This window comes from Prunus persica, chromosome G8 (assembly GCF_000346465.2).
Source record: "Prunus persica cultivar Lovell chromosome G8, Prunus_persica_NCBIv2, whole genome shotgun sequence".
Taxonomy (NCBI): Eukaryota; Viridiplantae; Streptophyta; class Magnoliopsida; order Rosales; family Rosaceae; genus Prunus; species Prunus persica.
Window position 1 is genome coordinate 19643313 of NC_034016.1, and position 19225 is coordinate 19662537.

The window sequence follows — 19225 nt, forward strand, 5'->3', positions numbered from 1 at the left end:
GGCCATGATCGCCATGCATTATTAGGCAACAGTACTAACCATACACAGTATAAGTTAATCGATCGGTACGCAACTATTTAGGATTACTTACGAATCACGATTAGGTATCAAATTAACAACAAATGTACATCATTTTCCGTTTCATATGAACCAAATACGAGACTCTCATGTAACTAAATAAAAACATATATTGCCACGCCAAAAATTAATTGAAAGTCGTTAAACGTTATTATCAATGGAGGTAGATTGGCTTATGGATTAAAAATTAATAATCCTAGGTTCAATGTATGATCGGGATTAATCTCTTTTTAAGTACTTTTGGTTCTGAGAATCCTTCCTGCAAATTCACAATGGCTCGTTTGTATTTGTAATTTTGTAAGCGCCAAGTGCCAAGTGCCAAGTGCCAACGACTCCTTAGTCGCGCGCGAAAACTTGATTTTAAAATAATAAACAAGTACCGAGAAAACGCACGTGCTGATCTGTGCAACCTAGGAGGATTTCCCGCGACTAATTTAATTAAGTAATTAATTAATTCAATGCCCTAATGAACCAAATCACATTGGACGGTCCTGATCTATAGACCGTATTTATAATATGCATATTCGAGGGTCAGGATCTAAGGAGTTACGACGCGTTTGCATCATCAACGGCCTTTTGAAAGTAGGGCCCACTGTATTAACTGTTTGTCTGCTGAAAGTGGGGTGCTTTCTGTAGTGACACGTTGGCTTGGATGTCAAAGTCAAAAACACTTTCTCGTTATTGGAAGTTATTACGATTACGATTTTCTATTTTATAACTTTGATATAATTCAGTTTCAAGCCTTAAGGTTTGTGATAATATCATAAACACCCCCTATTTTTAGAAACATCACAGGCCGACCATTTTGTGTTCATACATAGTAATATAGTATGCATTCCCACGTCAATTATATGATTGTAGTAAGGTTGTCACACATGTTAGAACAAAATAAATAAATTTGTGTAATATTATGGGAGCAGTAAGAATTGGGGGGAAGATCAAAATGAGGTGGTCATATATTTACCAACGTATATCATTTTCAAACTGTTTTTTTATTATTTATTTTATAATAAGAATATACGATATTTGTACAACATACGAACGTTATAATCAAAAATGGCATATTAAGTTCTTAATTATTGGGATCTAAAATAATCATGAAAATGAGACCTCTATTTACATTGACATGAAAATATTGTCACACATTTTTCTTTAGATTAGAGTTCTTTATTTTTTAACATAAGCGTTATTGGATATAAGGTAATAATCAAACTTAAAATTTAACCAAAGATAAATATTCTTAATTATTTGAAATACACGCGACTTACGGAAATTTTCTTCGTTAGAGCTTAACAAATTTCATATATTTGGATTCAAAGATAATTGAACAAGCTCATATTATTTGTAAAAAAAACATGAATTTTCTTTATTAAAGTAAATAATGAAATTGAATTGCGAAATTTAGTTTATTGCGCGCCACGTGCAAACTGAAAAACCATGTATGGCGCGTTATGACATTATCTAAAACTCAGGGTGGTTTCTGATATTCTTTGAATTTCGATTTCTACCCGAGTTATTATTATTTTGTTGTTGGAAGAGATGTTATCATGTTCAATACTTCTTAACTTCCTTTTCTTTCTTCTCTTGCTAAAAAAAACTTCTCCTTTTTATACAACCCCTTTCTAAATTTAACAACTCTCCCTCTCTCCCCAATCTGAAGAACAACAACATCTTTCAAACCCAAAAACAGGTCCCAATATTTCTCAAATCACAGCCTGATTTTTTAATTTTTTTAAATTTTAAATTCATGTGTTTCATGGTATTTAATTTCCACATGCAGTTACCATCTCAATTATTCTCTTTATATTCTGTTTCGGTTACAAATCCATGAAGGCATTCACAAATTTTGAAATATCAAAAGTCATAAATGGTGATTTTGCACCTTTATTATCTGCATTATTGTGCTTATAGCAGAAGCTTTTAATTCATGGTTTTTTGCTTCTCATTGTATTGATATTTTTTCAGGGTCGTCTCCATTATATGCATGGTCAAAGTTCAAAACTTTCATGGAAATAGTGAAGTTTGCATGACAAAGGACATCAATTTGTTGATTGTCTGAGCAAATTGAATGAATTTGCGATCTGGGTTTTTGTAAAATCGAGGATCAAACACATTTAAGGAGAAATCCATTTCAGATTTTTTTGTCATTTGCAATCTGGGCATCCTTATTGTTGGTTGGTATGTTAAAGAAGTGGTAGGAAGTAGTGAAATGGGTTAAAATGGATGGAAAAGAAGATGGTGAAGCATACGAAGAGCAGGCTTCCTCGCCTATTCAGGTTTTGCAGGAGATATCCGAGGAGGCATTTAAAATGGCAGGGGAGACACTGCAAAACATGTACTCGGGTAATTCGAGCATGCCGCCATTGGCACCAGGGCATAGACGCTCCCAAAGTGAAGTTGTAACTACGAGACACCGGCGCAGTAACAGCTTGCAGAAATTGAAATGTCAAATGCAGAAGGCTTTTAAATGGGGTAGCAATTCGCGGGGGGATTTGCGATTGGCTTTCAATCCTGAGGTTTTGGCAAACCAAAAACGCCAATGGTATCAGCTTCACTCCAGATCAAAGGTGTTTTTCTGTAATTCTTGCTGCCTGGAATCCCACTTAAAAAGCTATATTCTTTATCAATTTATCTTGTGCCTAATGAACTAAAATTTATGATGATTCCATTCTAGGACCGTATAAAATTGTCGGAGCCAGATTCACTGTTTGAGCATTTTATTATCGCGGGGCTTCATCCTGATGTTAACCTTGAGGCTGTGGAGGGTGCATTTGTCAAGAGAAGGAAATGGGAGATGGATATGATAAACTCTGGAATAGTAGACCTTACATTGCTACAGCAGCGGGGACCTCCAATCCCAACATTAGAACCTCAGGTTGACTGCATAACTGCACTTGTTTCAACAGTAATTATGAATATGTTTTCAACACTATCTTTTTAACATTCGGATATGATTTTAGTCGTATTTTCGGACAATGCAATCTGTCCTGATGAGTTTTCCTTGTAGATACAAATAATTTTGAAGTTCCTCAATAGAAATACATCGGATCTTAGTTCATAAAGGAGAAAAAGAAAGAGACTTTGGATCCATTATCTAACATTTCGGAAGATTTTTACGTACTGCATAAATAGGCAGTCATTTGTGGTTGTCTTCTGGCATGTGATGATAATATACTTATTTTCCAAATGTGTTTACTGGATCCACAGATACTTTTTAAATATCCTCCTGGGAAGCGGCTAGCAATGCGTTTGAAAGATTTAGCTGCCTTTTGTTTTCCTGGAGGGGTTAAGGTTTGATATTACTCATTTTCCATGATGCTAAGTTCACTCATTAAACTTATATTCATTTAACACTTTGTTGTATTGATGTAATTCTAAATGATTCTCTTGAGTGGATTTTCATGATACAGGCACGGTTAATGGAGAAGACTCCTTCACTAAGTGATTTGAATCAAGTTGTTTATGGACAGGTGCACACCAAATCATGTATCTTGTACTCTGTGACATATTTATTTCTCACCCCTTCAAAAACCTCCTATTTTTTCCCATCTATCTAACACAACTTCTTGTTTGTTGGATAGTTTGCATCTGTAACAATCTTTTGCAGTAGTGGGTTCTGTATAACAAATCAACATGTGAAGAAAAGTAGCGATTTTAACCTTTTCATCGTATTCTTGTTATATTTCTTCATCTACCTTTTCCTATTTGCACAAACAAAAACAAGTGAGAAAAAGAAGAAGAATACAAAGCATAAAGGAGGTGCCACATAATTATCTTTTTCTTTGTTCTTCCTTGCTCATACCAGAACCTACGTCTAAACTGTTAGGAAGTGAGACACAATGTATATTAAGCTAACACCCTTTTCCACGTGCAGTCCATACTGCGCCTGGATAGGCAAACATACATGTAGATAGAGAAACATAGGTGCATCCCCAACCTGCACGTTGCAAACTAATAAATAAGTGGGGAACATGGATATGAGGTTTAGAACATGGGACCTCTGGGAGATAAAGCTCTGATATTTGATACCACCATTGAACCTTGAAAGCTTAAACTATTAGGGAATGAGCCAACAATGTTTATCAAGTTAAGATGATCTTTGAAAGCTCTCCTCTTTGTCATCAAGTTAGCCTACTGAAACTCTTTCTCAAATATTTAGGTCGGTACCTTGCCTTTTTCGACAGTCCCAATAGAATTTACTTTTCAGAGTGGAAGCAAAGATAGCAACAATGTTTGGGGCTTGATTGATTTCAAACATTTATTTTTAACTAAACAAAACTGATCTTGTTTCTGGAATAGTCCTAACTTTTATCAATCAGATATATCCTCGTGAAAAAGTGGGAGTCATATCCATTTGACTTGCCACTTCATGTTTTATCTCATTATTTTTTGATTAACTAATGCTATATTAACTTATAAATCTTTAACACAGATAGCACTCTAATTAGTTGATATTCTCTTCAGGAGCATTTAGGCAAAGATGATTTAGCATTTATTTTCTCACTCAAGGTATCTTATGTCTTTATTTGTTGTCCCTTTTGAAGATTTATGCTACCTTCTTGCTTTCGCAGTGTGCTATTTATATATGTTTGTAGCACACATGGTTTCTGAAAGTCATCTTTGTGCCCTTTGATCAGGTGGCAGACAATGCAACACTTTATGGTATTTGCCTACATGTGTCAGAAATTGTTCAGAGGCCTCCTGCTATCTTAGGCATCTCATCCCCTCATCCTCATTCATCTGGAGGACTCTTCCGTTTTTTGGTTTCTGCACCTCGATGCTACTGTGTGCTATCCAGGGTTCCTTCTTTTGAGTTACATTACGAGATGCTCAATAGGTAATGCGATGGAATTTTAATTTCTCTATAACCTGTAAATATGGTATAGACATTTCAAATTCATTTTTTATCCTCACAAAATCAATTGCTGTATTTTACTTGGATGCAGTATCATTCAAGAGGAGCGTCTGAATCGAATAACACAATTTGCTAGTGAAATATCCCTCCATGATTATGTTCCTACATTGCCCAAAGTACATGATGAAATGAATGATCATGATGATTCCCCTCATAAGGAGTCATTTTATGATTGGATGGACTCTGCAATACCTGTTGACAGTGCACTAGCCTTTACGGCTGCGGGTGCAGGAATTAGATCGGATGATGAGACTCCACCTTCTTCACTCAAGATATGGGAACCTCAGTCCCCTGAAAGTGTTACTGCTAGTGAGAGTTCAGATTTTAGTCAAGTACGGTATTTAGACAAGGATGGTAGAAAGGATTCACAATGTTCTGATGACTATGGTTTTGAGGCCATAGAAACTCACTCGGAGACTTCAGAAAGAATATATGGAAGCTATGGAAATGGCCACACTTCTCCAGAGGTTGGGCCATCTTTCTCCTCCAGGAATCGCACATTGGAGAGTCTTGGGAGTTCTGAATATCTATTTAGGTGGTAAATATATTGTTATCTTACTATTTGGTTTATCATTTTGTGCTTAAGACATAAATTAATTGATTGTTTTCAGAAATGGCCATACTTCTCCAGAGGTTGGGACATCATTTTCCTCCAGGAGTCGCACATTGGAACGTCTTGGGAGTTCTGAATCTCTATTCAGGTGGTAAATATATGGTTATCTTACTATTTGACTTGTCCTTTTATTCTTAAGACATAAATTAGTAGTTTTTCTTTTACCCGTTGCTCTGTTGGTATATATGATGTTACATGGGATTCAGTAGTTCTTGAAACATTTCTGTTACTCTTATGCGGTCATTTGGATATACCCATTTATAATTTCTCTCTCAATTCTTTATGGCATGTCAAATAACTTAATGATTCCCATTTGTCTAAGTACAACTTCAATAATCTATTATTATCTTTGGCAGTCCAGCTAGAAGCATGGTATCAGAGGATGACGACGATGACCTTTTCTCAAATTGTGAGAAAGAGTTTGGTGATGAATTGATAATGGAATGGGCTAGGGTGAGTTTATCAATTTTTATCAATATCTTCGATGTTTACACAACTTTTTTTTTCTTTCTATGTAAGTGATATTTTGAATTCCATATGACAGTTATTTTTGTATAAACTCTCTATGATAGGAGAATAAGAACGATTTGCTACAGATTGTTTGTGGTTTTCATGCTCTGCCTCTTCCCCAACCAGGAAGTGAACTAGCTTTTCAACCTCTTGAACATCTACAGGCTATTGAGTATAGGCGACCTCCAGTTACTGCCCTTGGTTTTGATGAAAAAAGTTTCGATTCGTTTGAAGATCCTGGGGTATTTGATTAATTACTCATTGTTCTTAGGCCACTCTCTCTCTCTCTCTCTCTCTCTCTCACACACACACATACACACACACACACATACACACATATTTTAGCATTTTATAATATTCACTCAACATTACTTCACCTGGTTAAAGGTCAATGCTAAATTGGCTGCTGCTGAGGAAGCTTTTGCACTATCACTATGGACAACTGCTACAATTTGCCGAGTTCTCTCCCTTGAAAGCGTAAGCTCAATTGTTTTGCTCAAGTCCATGTTAAATTTGTTTTATTATATGGTTCAGATTTTTCTTCTTCTTCTGTAGTAACTAATATATCATCATGTCACGTAATGAGTTTCTATTCTTTCCTATGTGATCAATGTTTTCTCAATATAAGTTTCACAGGAGGAAAATAACACAGCCAGTGAAAATTTGTTTATAAGGCCAGAAATCCCCAAAGATCTAACATAGAAAAAGAATAACTAGACAACCTGTAACTGTATTGATGTGAGCCCTCCATCTGGTAGGATTTTTATCATTTTCAAATTTGAATGGAAACAAGGAAAGCTACAAGGACTGTACAACAATTCTTGCTCCTGTGACCTTTGTAACACAAAGTAAAAGTGCCGTATAAAGCCAAAACCTTCGAGGAAACACCACAACTCTAAAGATAGCCCAATTTTGTGGACAATTATCATCTTCGTATGGCCATCTGAGTTAAGTCAATTGAGTGAGACTAAAAGCAACAATGGTACCACCACTGAAAATGACGTTCATGCTTTAGCTTATCTCATTTTCATGCGATTTACCTCTTAATAAGTTGGTAGATAAGGTACTTAGATACAGAAACAATATGGAGAACTTGTTAGCATAGTTCTTCTGGAAATGCTTGGTACATGATCTTAAGCCTTCACATTTTGACCTAACAGTATCTTTGAAAGTGGGCTGATGTTTGTGGTCAAGAATGTACCCGCTTTTCCCCAGCAAAAAGAAAGTTTATTTTGTCCCCCCAGTAAATCTTGTTGTCTACTTTTGTTAATTCATAACTGGTGTTTTTTTCCAGATTTTAGCGTTGGTTGCGGGTGTATTACTAGAAAAACAAGTGGTAGTAGTGTGTCCGAATCTGGTGAGTTAATCTTTGTATTGGAATTACTTTGTCAATCCTGAGAGCAATTTTTTTCTTCTTCATATTTTGACCATTTGACACTTCACTAATGCAGGGTGTGCTATCAGCTACAGTGTTATCTCTCATTCCCATGATTCGTCCATTTCAATGGCAGAGTTTAATGCTTCCTGTAAGCTCAATATTATTAGAGTTCTGCATCTACTTTAATTGGTTTATATATGTGAGTTTATGTGTACTTTAACGAAACTTGGGAAGTCTGAGTTCTTAAATATTTAATGGGAAAACTGTTCTGGGGTTTTATCGTAAATAAAGTTTGTTAGTTTTAAACCCCTTCAACAATACTGAATTTCCACCAATGAGGATTACATGCATAAACGATGGTGCTTTGTTCAGTATACATAAATGCTTCCTAATACACTGACTTCACTCTTGGATTTGTCCTGTCCTTGTATTACACACACACACACACACACACACACACACACACTGTTCTTTGATAATATTGTTTCGTCTCGGATGGTCGTTTACCAAGTATTCTATAGGTGCACTAGTACTTCATTATGGACATTATATTTTCTTAAGTTTCTTCAATATTCTTCAGGTTCTACCAGGGAAAATGCTTGATTTTCTTGACGCCCCAGTTCCGTTTATTGTGAGTTTCATCCCATATTAATCTTCGTACTTGTATCTTTTGTTATGTGTATTCCATTGCATTTTGTTGTATGGCTAGTTAAGTTTAAGGCTTGATTAAACTCAGTTGATTGCTTTGATTGAATATTTACCAAACCAGAATTCTATAGGGGATGCCAAAGCGAAATGCATAATATTGCTTTGCTTGGAATTCTATTTTGTTCCTAGATTATATATAGGAAATACTTACTTACTTCTAGAAAATTCATGTCACTCTAAGTTCGAACTTGAATTTCAGGGGTTGAAAGAAAATGGTACCATTGTTTCCAGTTTAATTTCCTTTTTGCTCTTATCATTTTGCAGATCGGGATACAACAAATTCCTGCAGATCTAAAGAGGAAAGCATGGGATCCTGTTCAAGTTAATGTGCAAAAGGATCAGGTTTCTTATTTTAACTTTTTTCCGCTAACTTTTTTCCTCTGTCAAATATAGATGATCTCTAAAACACAATGGAAAGATTTTGTTTTTGAATTTTTGCATGCTTGAGAATCACACAATTGAAATTGATCATTCTAGAACTGATGAAATTTTGAAATTTGTTGCAGTTTATAAGTTTCCTTTTGGACTAAGAATGTCTTTTTGTCTTTGGGTCGAGGACTACCAATGTATGCGCTTCAAATTGTCTTTTTTATTTTATATTTTATAAGGATGAAAAAACATAAAAATTTCTGTGGTCTTCCACCTTGTATCTCTTGCGAACTACGGAATGCTCAGTTTTCCTTGCAACTACTTTGATGCAATTATGATGTATTTTATAGTTTTCAATAATTACCCAAAAATTTGCAAACTAAGAATAATAAGTATCCTTGCCGTTACTTTATTGCTCATGCAGGTGAAAATGTGTCATTTGCCAACACTTCCAAGACATAAAGATCTAGCCTCTGAACTAGGGCCCATCCATGCTAGACTGTCACGTGAAGGTTCATTTGCTAAAAAGCATCCTGTATATAGGTGCAACGAAGTGCAGGTTTACTGTCATACTTGCATGCTTACTGCTTCTGCTCGTGATTCTGATGGATTTACACTAACAAAGAGTGATGTTGCAAACTTCACTCTCATACTTGCATGCCTACTGCTTTTGCTCGTTACTTGTATTATGGAAAAATGTTTTAGACTCTATAATTAAAGGCCTGGGGTCATCCCGTAGCTAACGAGTGCAAAGAGAGTTTTTAAGTTTTCAATAATATGGTTATGATACTTTTCTAAGCAGTTTCACTCTTTTATGTTTCAGGTCGAAGCTGCAGGTCAGTTTTTAGACGTCATGAAGAACTACTTGGAGTCACTTTGTTCTGAGCTAAGGTCTTATACAATAACGAGTGTACAATCAAACAATGACAGGGTAGAGAAATTAATGCCATAGTTTCTATATTCCTCCAAATCTTCAATAATATATAACTGTAAGTAGCTAAATATCACAGAAGACCTGGCTTATTATACTTTTTTGACATGTAAATTTTTTCCTGTCTATTCAGGTTTCTTTACTTCTTAAAGATAGCTTCATTGATTCCTTTCCTAGCAAGGACCGGTCATTTATCAAGGTAACGTGCAATTCTTTCTAAATGTCTCATGCATATTTCATTACATTTACTTATCTATTTAGGTTAAGTTGTAGTTGAAAGCGGTTATTTTATCACCTTTCTATTATTTCATCTGCAACTTTTGGCTTCTACAGTTGTTTGTAGACACACAAATGTTCACTGTTCTATCGGACTCTCGCCTGTCAAGCTTTGAGAATGGTGACCCCTAAGTTAAACCTTTTACAAGTTTAAGTGCATCGTTGTAAGATTCCAAGTTGGAACTCAAAGATTTTCTCAAGGGTAATGGCTTCTGCAACAGTTGACGAATCACAAGGCACAACTAATTCAGAGTGAAGGGGCGGAATGGCTTATGGTCCTTTTGGTGATGGCCTGTCCAGGAATTTGCCAACCTAATATGGTTACGTCACTATCTCTTGCAAACTGCTGGCTAAAGCCTGCGGCAAATACTTTGTAACATAAGTTATAGTCAAAATTGCAAAATCCCCACACCACCATCTATTGTAGTGCACACACTAAAGGATCATAATCCCAATTATTTTATGGGATTTTATGTTGGATCTATAAGAAACTTCCATGTCGTTCAAAATCTTGTAAATGTCAATAGACAAAACATAGTATTACGAGACTCTTTTTCTTATCAAATATGTTTTAGCCGCTGATGCTTAACTTGTTATTGCCATAGGTAAATGTGAATTGCATCGAAATACATTTCCCTAATTTTGAGGGCAGGATAATCTCGACTATTTTCAATGAATTGCGAGGCTGAGCATAAACAAAAAACCTGATTTCAGTAAATGTAAACACAATTGTAATATAGCACATACCCTTGTATTATTTGTTTTACATGCAAACACAGTTTCCAACCCCCAAAAGAAAAATGTTTCCACTAAACCTGCTCTTCATTTTGATCACATATACATTGCCATAGTCTAATTTCTGAGGGCAATGTGGCATCGACCGCATTTCTGTTTACATTTACATTGTCATTTGATGCAGTGGCTAATGTCATCGGTTAATTCTTGCATAAGCACTGTACAGAAGTAAGGTGTTATGCAAGGGCTGCCTCAAAGTAGCCTCTGGTTTCTGCCCTGTTACAGCAATTGCGTTTTCTAGAAATGGCAACATTAATCAAATCATTTCTCTTCATCCTCGGAGTCCGATTTTGCAAAAACTGTTTCGGGCTGGGTTTGTGCATAAGCTGGAGCAATGTACTTTGGATCTTTTGCTGCAACATCCGCAAACTTCAGTATGGCTTCTCTGGGATCTTCCTCCATCCAAGTCTCCTTGATCATGCCCCCTTGCTGAGACGGCACTCAAAGGATGAGTATCTTTTCTACAGTTGCATTAAATTTGGAAAGAAAAGATAAATAATCAATGGAGAAATAACCATTACCTTCATAAGGTACTGGGTCAATAAGCTTCCTTTACTTGCGCCTACTCGTCCACCAAAGCCTGGGCCTGTCATGGGAAGTTCAGGCTTATGGGATTTCAGTGGGTCCTTCAATGTTTTCTCTCGCTCACGCTTACGGCTTGGTTGATCTCTAAATAAAGGTAGAGCATGAGGGTTGTGAATCACTGGTTTTGCCTCAAAATCGTCAATAGATTTTTTCCTTGGAGCACGTGCAACACAAACAAGAGCTCCTTTTTCACTAAGGGTTGGATCATATAACACATGAGTTCCTCCTTGGCTTTTATCTCCTGCTGTTGCAAAGATCTTCACAAACAAAGGCATGTGAGACTTTTCATTTTTTACTTTTGGAAAATCGAAGGCATGTAATTATGAGTATACTTTCATTCTTCATTTATTGTGCATGCATGCGTATGAATGTGTTCAGTGATTCTCAATAGGTCAACAAGTGCTTCAGAAAAATGATAGATTAAACAAGCATGTTATTATTGGGAGTTTACCTGATTGAGTTTTGGGTGCCAAGCACACTGTACAACACTACAGGTGGGGGATATCCCAACTTTTGAAACAAGTTGAAGTTTTGCTCGATCGAAGAAGCATAGCAAACCTCCAGTAGTGCTCTCCCTTTCGACAGATGTTCCAGTCAAGAAGAGTTGCTCATCAGGACTAAATGCTATATTAGTTTGGGCATAGTTGTTTGGGAGATCATCAAACACCTTAAGAGGATCCTTCATCTGACGCAAATCCCAAACCTGGTCCACATGTAAATTAGAAGGGAAACACACAACAGAAAGAAAAAAAAATTCTGACTTAGTCTGATAATAAACAGCAGTATACTCCTTACTCATGTAATTCATTACCTTCAATGAACCATCAAGGCTTCTTGATAGTAAGATTCTCCCATCCATAGAAAACTTAAGTGCAGTAATATCATCTGAATGACTGTTTTGAACATGTATATCTGGCCTGCTTCCCCATCCAGGCTTAAGGTTCCATATCTGTCAGAATGATACATGTTATGTGAGAAGAGGCTGATGGAAATAGCGTTAAGTACAATAACATCATAAATCTATCTATCCAACCAATGCAAACTTCCATTTTGGGGTGGGTGAGACCTAGTGAGCTTTTTTAGTACTAAGCCCATTTGAAGTAAGAGAGATTCAGCCAATACCTGTATAGAACCATCTCCTATACCACCTGCAATGCGTTTTCCATCACGATCCCAGGCACAAGTGGTGACCGGAATTCTTCCAGGCCTTGCAAGTTTTGGCTTGATTACCTGTTCATTGAGGTATTGCATCATTTAGTTTGAAGCATCAAGTTCGGTAATATACCTTCTCATTAATTTAAAAAAAAAAGTAAAACAGAGTATCCACAGTAGAAATCATTCTAAAAGGCAAAGTAGCATTATCGGATCCAGGATCAATAATCCAATTTACTATTACATAAAGCACTTGCAAATTCTGCAGAGAACTAAACCATTTTGCTAGTCACACAGTTATGCAAGACAAACGAAACCAATATTATACAAAAACATATCTTAAAGCAAGACCCAAAACAATAACGAACCTGTTTCTGAGTTTTGAAGTCATTGACATCCCAAATACGCAGTGATCCATCCTCGGATGATGTCAAAATGGTGTCTTTAGTTCTAGGGTGCCACTCTCCACAAGTCAATCCAGAAATGTGGCCCTTGGTATTCTTGAGATCACGAATATACATGTCCCCTTTTACAAACTCTCCCAAAGTAAGCCCATCGCGGTCATAAATCTGAAAATTTCACACAAAGACGAAAATGGTATAGGAAATGCAAATGTCCATTACGCGCCAATCTCATATACACAACCAAAATCAAAGAAAGCAAAAAATAATAACAAAATTCACACAAGAAGATGTTGATTAAGAGCACCTTCGCTTGAGCTGAGCCTGTAACACAGAGAAAACGATCGGCTGTTGGACTCCAGCTTATGGTACGAACTTGATGACCTTCAGATGGTTCGAGCTGCCTAAAAGATTGCAACTTTGAATTCATTCCTTGGAAATCGTACATTCGCACAGAATAGTCATAGCTACCGGAAACAACTCTAGACCCAGTGTGATCGACGGCGAGGGCCGAAACGACCTTGGTATGGCCCTTCAGCACAATCTCATTGCTTAGCGGAATCCGATACCTATTCTCCAATTTTGAATCCGAATCAGAATCCGAATCCGAATCGTCCATGTTGGACCCCACCGGCGGCCTCGGCGGTCCAATCATCTCGCCATCGTCGTCGTCACTGTCGGCAATCTCAGATTGTGGCGGCGGAGGCGGCGGTCCAATCATGACATCGCCATCCCCATCCTCATCGTCTGCAGGGCTAGGTTCAGGATTAGGGTTAGGTTTAGGGTTTTTGGGGGCGCGGAGGGAGGTGAGCCAGGTTTGGGAGGAGGAGGAGAGAGAAGGGAGGTCGTTGGTTTTGGTGGAGGAGGGTTTTTCTGGAGGATTGTTAACGGAACGACGAGTCGTGTTGTGAATGGCTTCGAGGGAGGTTTGAGCCTTGGATTGCTTGCCAAACGTGAGAGGAAATTCAGCTCTGATTCCGTCGTATATCTCTGCCTCGTCATCCGCCATTGGAATGTGTCTCTCTGCACTGTGCTTCTTCTCCTTCTTTTATCGATGTCCAAAACGTCGGCGTTTCTGGTGTTTTCCGACGGAGACTGGTTTATACGTGTCCAAGCTCTACCGCCATGAATTTTAAGATTTCGTTGCTGTTTGCAACTTTGCCGCGAGAGAAAGAAATAGCCGGTGGGTTGGGTTGGCCCAATTACTGTCCCATTTTGGACTGAGCCCAATTTTTGAAATTTTATTTGGACACCCAGTCCAAATTTACGGTATTCCAATCCAATATAGATTCTTTCACATGTGACAACTTCCATATAATTTCTCTCTTCATAATTCCAACAGTCCTATAGTTTAGATTATTAATTGTACTTAAAAATAAAATAAAAATTCAAAGTCCTAACTACGATGTTTTGGAATTTTCGACCCAAAAAAATGATGTTCAGGAATTACAAGTCTTCTGTGTTCCACAGCTGCTAGACCTTTCACAGTTGTTGCCACTCAATGGAAGCCTTAATTTTTTTTTATATCTTATATGGCCAAGTGAAGTCACACCCTCCCTCAACACGAGAGCAATTTATTTTACCTTCTTTTTTTTTCTTTAGCAAAAGTTAGTACCATCATTTTCATCTTTGCCATTTCAAAGACTCAAAAATAAATCACAGAAAAGTGTAGCAGTTTTTCGACAATCCAAATCTCAAATCGTACCATTCAACTTCAGTACATCAAACTCAAAGCCTTGTATTTGATAAATAGCAGCAGCATAATCTGTAGATAACCTAAGCATTGTACTAACTACAAGCATACAAATTCAATAGACGACGGAACTTTTCTTTTGAGGTACTGCATAGCGTGATCCCTTACCTCTTCTTCCTCATCGACTACTTCAACTCCTCTGTCAATTCCACTAGGATACCTTTCAACAGGGTACTCAAAGCGCTGGACTGGATCAATAATAATTTTCTCCAGGGCAACAAGACTCTTTATTAAGTACAGGACATGTTTAACAGCAGATTCACGACCACGATACCCTACTATTTCCACAACCTTGAGGCAATGATGGGGGCATGCAGAAGCTTTCTTTACTTTTCCCATGCCTCCTTCGGGGTCACTGTAATCCAACTGCACCGAGGAAACAATTTAGTCTACTCCCAACAAGAACCAGACGGACCATCAAAAGTCTAGTAGAATGTTTCATCAGCATCTTTGCAAAATTTAACCCTTTTTGTTTTCTGTTTATACTTTTCAATCTTCACAATTGGCAATGGAGATAATAGGAGATGAACAAAATCAACCTAAGTGCACAAACATCTAATATACCATATTTTACCATGTAATCCACCTGAGTACTACAAATACATACCTTCACCGCAAGTCTCTGCAAGCAAGGAAATGCCTTCAAGAAATAGGTTAAATGATGAAGAGCCCAACGATGATCTGCTTCAACTATTAATTCCAAATGCTTGAGATTTTCAGAAATAGGAAATGCACGTTTCTGATTGTAGTACTGAAAAACAAAAATGAAAAAGAAGAGTAACGAACTACATAATCCAAACAGAAGAAAAGAAAACCAACACATTATAACTACATGCATTTACTAACCACTTCACAAATATCCAGCATGAGAGTCTCCAGCTGAGGAAGACAGCATGAAAGTTGGGTAAAGGGAAGATCTATGGATGTAGGGTCGGCAGAAATGGATACCTCAACAAGAAAAGGTACATTACTGAGAACCAGGTTTATCTCCTGCCCTTTATAAATAAATGAAACCAGGTTTGCGTCACAAATCTCAATACTTTTAAGGTGCAAGCAATGCTCTACTACTAAATACTTCAATGCAACCGATGAACCACCAACTCTTACATTAACCAAACTCTTGGTACGATGCACTGCTAATCTTTCAAGACCTGGATAGTTTGACAAGAAGTATTCAAGAACGTCATCAGTCACATCAACACTTCTGAAATGAAGAACTTTGAGAAACTTAAATCCAATGTCGTATCCACAAGAGTGTAGGTTTGGAGTGTAAGGATACAAGTGCTCTTTCCCGAGACCTAACGGTTTGCTGGGAAACATATACAAATTTTCGGCAGCAACACCTCGATTTAAAAAGAAATCCAGCTCAAGTATTTCAACACCCTTTTTCATTGCAAATTGAATCCATTTATCAATGGAACTTGTAAACTGACCATCAAGTCCAAAGCAAGCCTTGAATTGTTTGATTGCGCCTCTGTGCTGTTCCGCAACATGATCCACCCAATTGACATATCTACAGCTTTCCAGGTGTTGCAACTTTGTCCGGCTGTGACGAAAGCGGAGCCTATTTCTATGAAGATGAAAGTTAACATCAAAGTTCAGAGTCATAGTAGACATCCACACACACTGCCATCGCCTTGAAAGGGCACTAGTAGCTCCTGCGTCCTTCAGCGGCAAGAGAGACAATATGCTAACGAGAATTTCATCTGGCGTCCCGCTGATGCGATCCACCAAGCTGTTCTCACCATTATTTTTCTCTATCTTTCCCAAGTTCAGTTTCTCATTTTTTGGCCCGTGTCTGTCTCCCAATTTGTACTCACTCTTATTTCTCAATTTCCTTCCCAAGTGCTCTTCCTCATCAAATCTGCCTCTCTTTCCCAAGCTGTACTCATGCTTCTAATAGGTAAATCCGACAAAAGAAGAAAACAAATCATAAAAATAGTAAGGACTGAGAGATACTATTAAATGTATGTTACAAAAATCATAACCAAAATAACCATTGTAACAATAAGAAAACAAAATCAAAGTCCACATTCATATCAGGCCAAGGAAAGAGAGGACGCAAATTTATGCGCAAGTTAGATAAGTGGTAAAGAAGAACGACGCAATAGTAAACCAATTTAGATATGAGAGATAATAAAAAGTATTTAGGAAAGGTGCAATCGTTATAATGGTTTGACTACTGGGAAATAAAAAATAAGCAATTCTCAAACCAACTGGATATCCAGGAAATAAAAAGGTACAATCTTTCGAGTGTAGAAGTAAGTGTTTACCTCTTCTTGGACAAGTTGAGAGGTTGGGCACACCATGTTCTTTTTCTCCTTCTTTCCCAAGTAGACCTCATACTTCTAATAGGTGTATCAGCCCCAAAGCAGACATAAAACAGAACATAAACAGAGTAAGAACTGAGTAGGGCTGTTAGTCGGTTTGGAACTGTTAATATTTCGCCAACATAGATTGGATTGTGTATTTTGCATCCAATGCAATGAGGTTAGAATCGAAACCAATGACAGTGTATGTTTACCTTGTCTTGGACAAACTCTGAGGATGAGCTTGCTCTTCCCTTCATCAAATCTGACATGCTTTAGGGTTTTTTTTGGTTGGTCGTGTGAAAGTAAACTGCATTCGAGATTCCTGAACTGGATCAGTTTCTCCAATGTTAAAAGATGAGACAGGTTATTTACCCAAAAACAAAAAGAAAAAACGAGGCAACAGGTTACAGGTAAAAATCAGGTAGACTGAAGAGATTTTATTAGAGTCTGTGTGGCATAAGACCTCTTAAGAAGTCATGTTGGGTTATTGAGGTTTACTTTATAAATCCAAGAATATATTGGCTAAAGTTAATATATGAAGAGTTCAGTGCTTTTGGTCTGAGAATGGTTTTTTATTTCACTGTGAAATGTCAATTACATATGTCGAAGCTCTACCAACTTGAATCTTTGATTTCTTCGTTTACTAAATTGTCCGCAGTATTATTGGGGAAGGAAAATAACAACATCTACCGGAAATCAGAAGAAAAGAACCACTTAAATCAGTAGAAAGTAGCTACTATTGCTTTAGATGACGATTATCCATATTTGGCGGCGGTTTTATATCTTTTGCACCGGTTTCTTAGGCATTAGTGACGACTTTTGAGCACATTATCTGGAGTGCATCTTTAGCTACATTTTTTTCCGTCGCTAACCGCGGCTATTGATTTTTTAGCAACGGCTGAGAAAACCGCGGCTAAAAGTTTAAAAATTGGTTTAATTCCCCCTGCCCCCTCTGTTTAAAGAGGTTTTTTTTTTTAAAACCACACACAATGTAAATAGGAATGGCCTTTGATTCCATTTGTTAAAAGTTTCACTCAAGTTATTTCCTAGTGTTATGATGAAAATATTGTGCGCATATGAAACACTTGTCATGATCTCTCAAATATCTCTCATCTCCCTCACCCACTTCTTATACTACAACAAAACACATCTGCTTTGCTCTATGACTTGCATTGCATGGTAGAATGCTTCTTGGCTGCTGAGAAATTAACTTGATCTGCTCCAGTGCCTAATTCACAAATACCACAAAGTCAGAAAAACTCCACACACAAAATTCATGCATCTGTGTGAACAAAACACCAGATAAGCAAGAACATAGAAGATGCTAGAATAGACACTTTCAGCTCATCTTAAGACTCATGCAACAAATAAGCATATAAAGAAAGGGGTTTCTGAAATCAAAATAATTACAGGATATGAAGAATTTTAAGAGTAAGCCAAAATTGGAGTCTTGAAACACCATCTGCTTTCCAAAAACTAGAATTTAGGGTTTGAAATACAAGAGCAAAGAATTACATCAAATAGGGGAAAACTTTTTAAAAACACTAAATTGCAGACCTTGCAGCTTTTGTTGTTGTGGAACAAGAAATGGAGAGGATGGCCGTACTCTTTTCTTCACTGAAGCGTCTCCTACTACTCTTGACACGGGTCACATGGCGGCTATGGCGTCGCAGAAGTGCTCGCAGACGGCGTCGGGACGAATTTAGGGTTAGGGATTTGGTTCTGGTCGAATAGGTTTGGGGATTTTGGTGAAGAAAGAAAAATTAGGGATTTCGGCAACTCCTTCCCTTACTAATAATTCGATAAAAAACTGATTTGGGCCTTCGCGGCTAGCCCAATTCCTGACGTTCTGGAGTTTCCAATTCATCTAAAACACAATTATTTCCTAAGTCCGCCGCCGGGCCCACATATCCAAAATTTTATCATACGTGTCTATTATCTACATGTCATTGCTAGGAATAGATGTGGCCTCCTAAATCTGAACCACCACATATCTTGGACGCTTACATATAAATGGTTTTTTTATTGTCGGCAGAAAATCTAATTGGTTTGATAGCAATTATGTAGCCAATGTCAAAGTCAAAGCCCCACAATGGTCAATTCATCCACAATGCATAAAATATTAAAAATTAAATGGACGGTGGTGATAGACTTTGGCATGTATTAAGCAGCCTTTAATGTAACCTAGCCTATAAACATATTAATTTATAAATTAATTCAATCATTACATGAAATGGAAGTGGCCAACAGACCCTAGTTGCTTGGGTTTGAGCGCATCATAAAAAGAATGCGACCAAGGTCATTTTATGTCTGACTTTGACCTGGTTTTTAATTGCTTGGTTATGCCCACTTGTCGTGGCCCTCAATTCGATTCCTCATTTCTGAAACTAAAACTTAAATGGGAGTGGGTTCAATGAACCTGTTGTAGGGTACTTTTTAATAGGTGTTG

General features: G+C 37.3%; 3 protein-coding genes and 1 long non-coding RNA gene across 8 annotated transcripts; 1 reads left to right on the forward strand and 3 right to left on the reverse strand.

Moving 5' to 3' along the window:
- On the forward strand, positions 1638 to 10359 carry LOC18767999. Of its 5 annotated transcripts, none has more exons than XM_020570306.1 (20): positions 1638 to 1768; positions 2044 to 2645; positions 2753 to 2953; positions 3286 to 3369; positions 3489 to 3548; positions 4543 to 4587; positions 4716 to 4915; positions 5025 to 5528; positions 5605 to 5694; positions 5963 to 6059; positions 6179 to 6358; positions 6504 to 6593; positions 7411 to 7473; positions 7568 to 7642; positions 8075 to 8125; positions 8467 to 8544; positions 8996 to 9130; positions 9395 to 9502; positions 9636 to 9701; positions 9836 to 10359. In XM_020570306.1, the coding sequence occupies exons 2-20, from the start codon at positions 2298 to 2300 to the stop codon at positions 9908 to 9910; spliced, it is 2550 nt and encodes an 849-aa protein (XP_020425895.1). In that variant the 5' UTR covers positions 1638 to 1768; positions 2044 to 2297; the 3' UTR covers positions 9911 to 10359. The 5 variants fall into 5 exon arrangements, 4 of the variants coding, with proteins under 4 accessions (XP_020425895.1, XP_020425898.1, XP_020425896.1 ...); XM_020570309.1 differs by having other exon boundaries at positions 9395 to 9462; XR_002272900.1 differs by lacking the exon at positions 9836 to 10359 and having other exon boundaries at positions 8996 to 9114.
- LOC18768626 (WD repeat-containing protein 70) lies at positions 10465 to 13859 on the reverse strand. Its single transcript, XM_007199694.2, has 7 exons — positions 13019 to 13859; positions 12679 to 12879; positions 12281 to 12388; positions 11970 to 12107; positions 11610 to 11861; positions 11095 to 11415; positions 10465 to 11002 (listed from the first exon to the last, which is right to left on the reverse strand). Exons 1-7 carry the CDS (start codon positions 13718 to 13720, stop codon positions 10835 to 10837), a joined length of 1890 nt encoding a protein of 629 aa, XP_007199756.1. The 5' UTR covers positions 13721 to 13859; the 3' UTR covers positions 10465 to 10834.
- On the reverse strand, positions 14400 to 17077 carry LOC18768143 (F-box/FBD/LRR-repeat protein At5g22700). Its single transcript, XM_020570873.1, has 5 exons — positions 16989 to 17077; positions 16738 to 16812; positions 15311 to 16360; positions 15072 to 15215; positions 14400 to 14830 (listed from the first exon to the last, which is right to left on the reverse strand). The coding sequence occupies exons 1-5, from the start codon at positions 17043 to 17045 to the stop codon at positions 14504 to 14506; spliced, it is 1653 nt and encodes a 550-aa protein (XP_020426462.1). The 5' UTR covers positions 17046 to 17077; the 3' UTR covers positions 14400 to 14503.
- LOC109950697 lies at positions 17769 to 18609 on the reverse strand. The gene is made up of 2 exons (XR_002272999.1): positions 18334 to 18609; positions 17769 to 18004 (listed from the first exon to the last, which is right to left on the reverse strand). It is a non-coding gene; the product is annotated as an uncharacterized LOC109950697 (long non-coding RNA).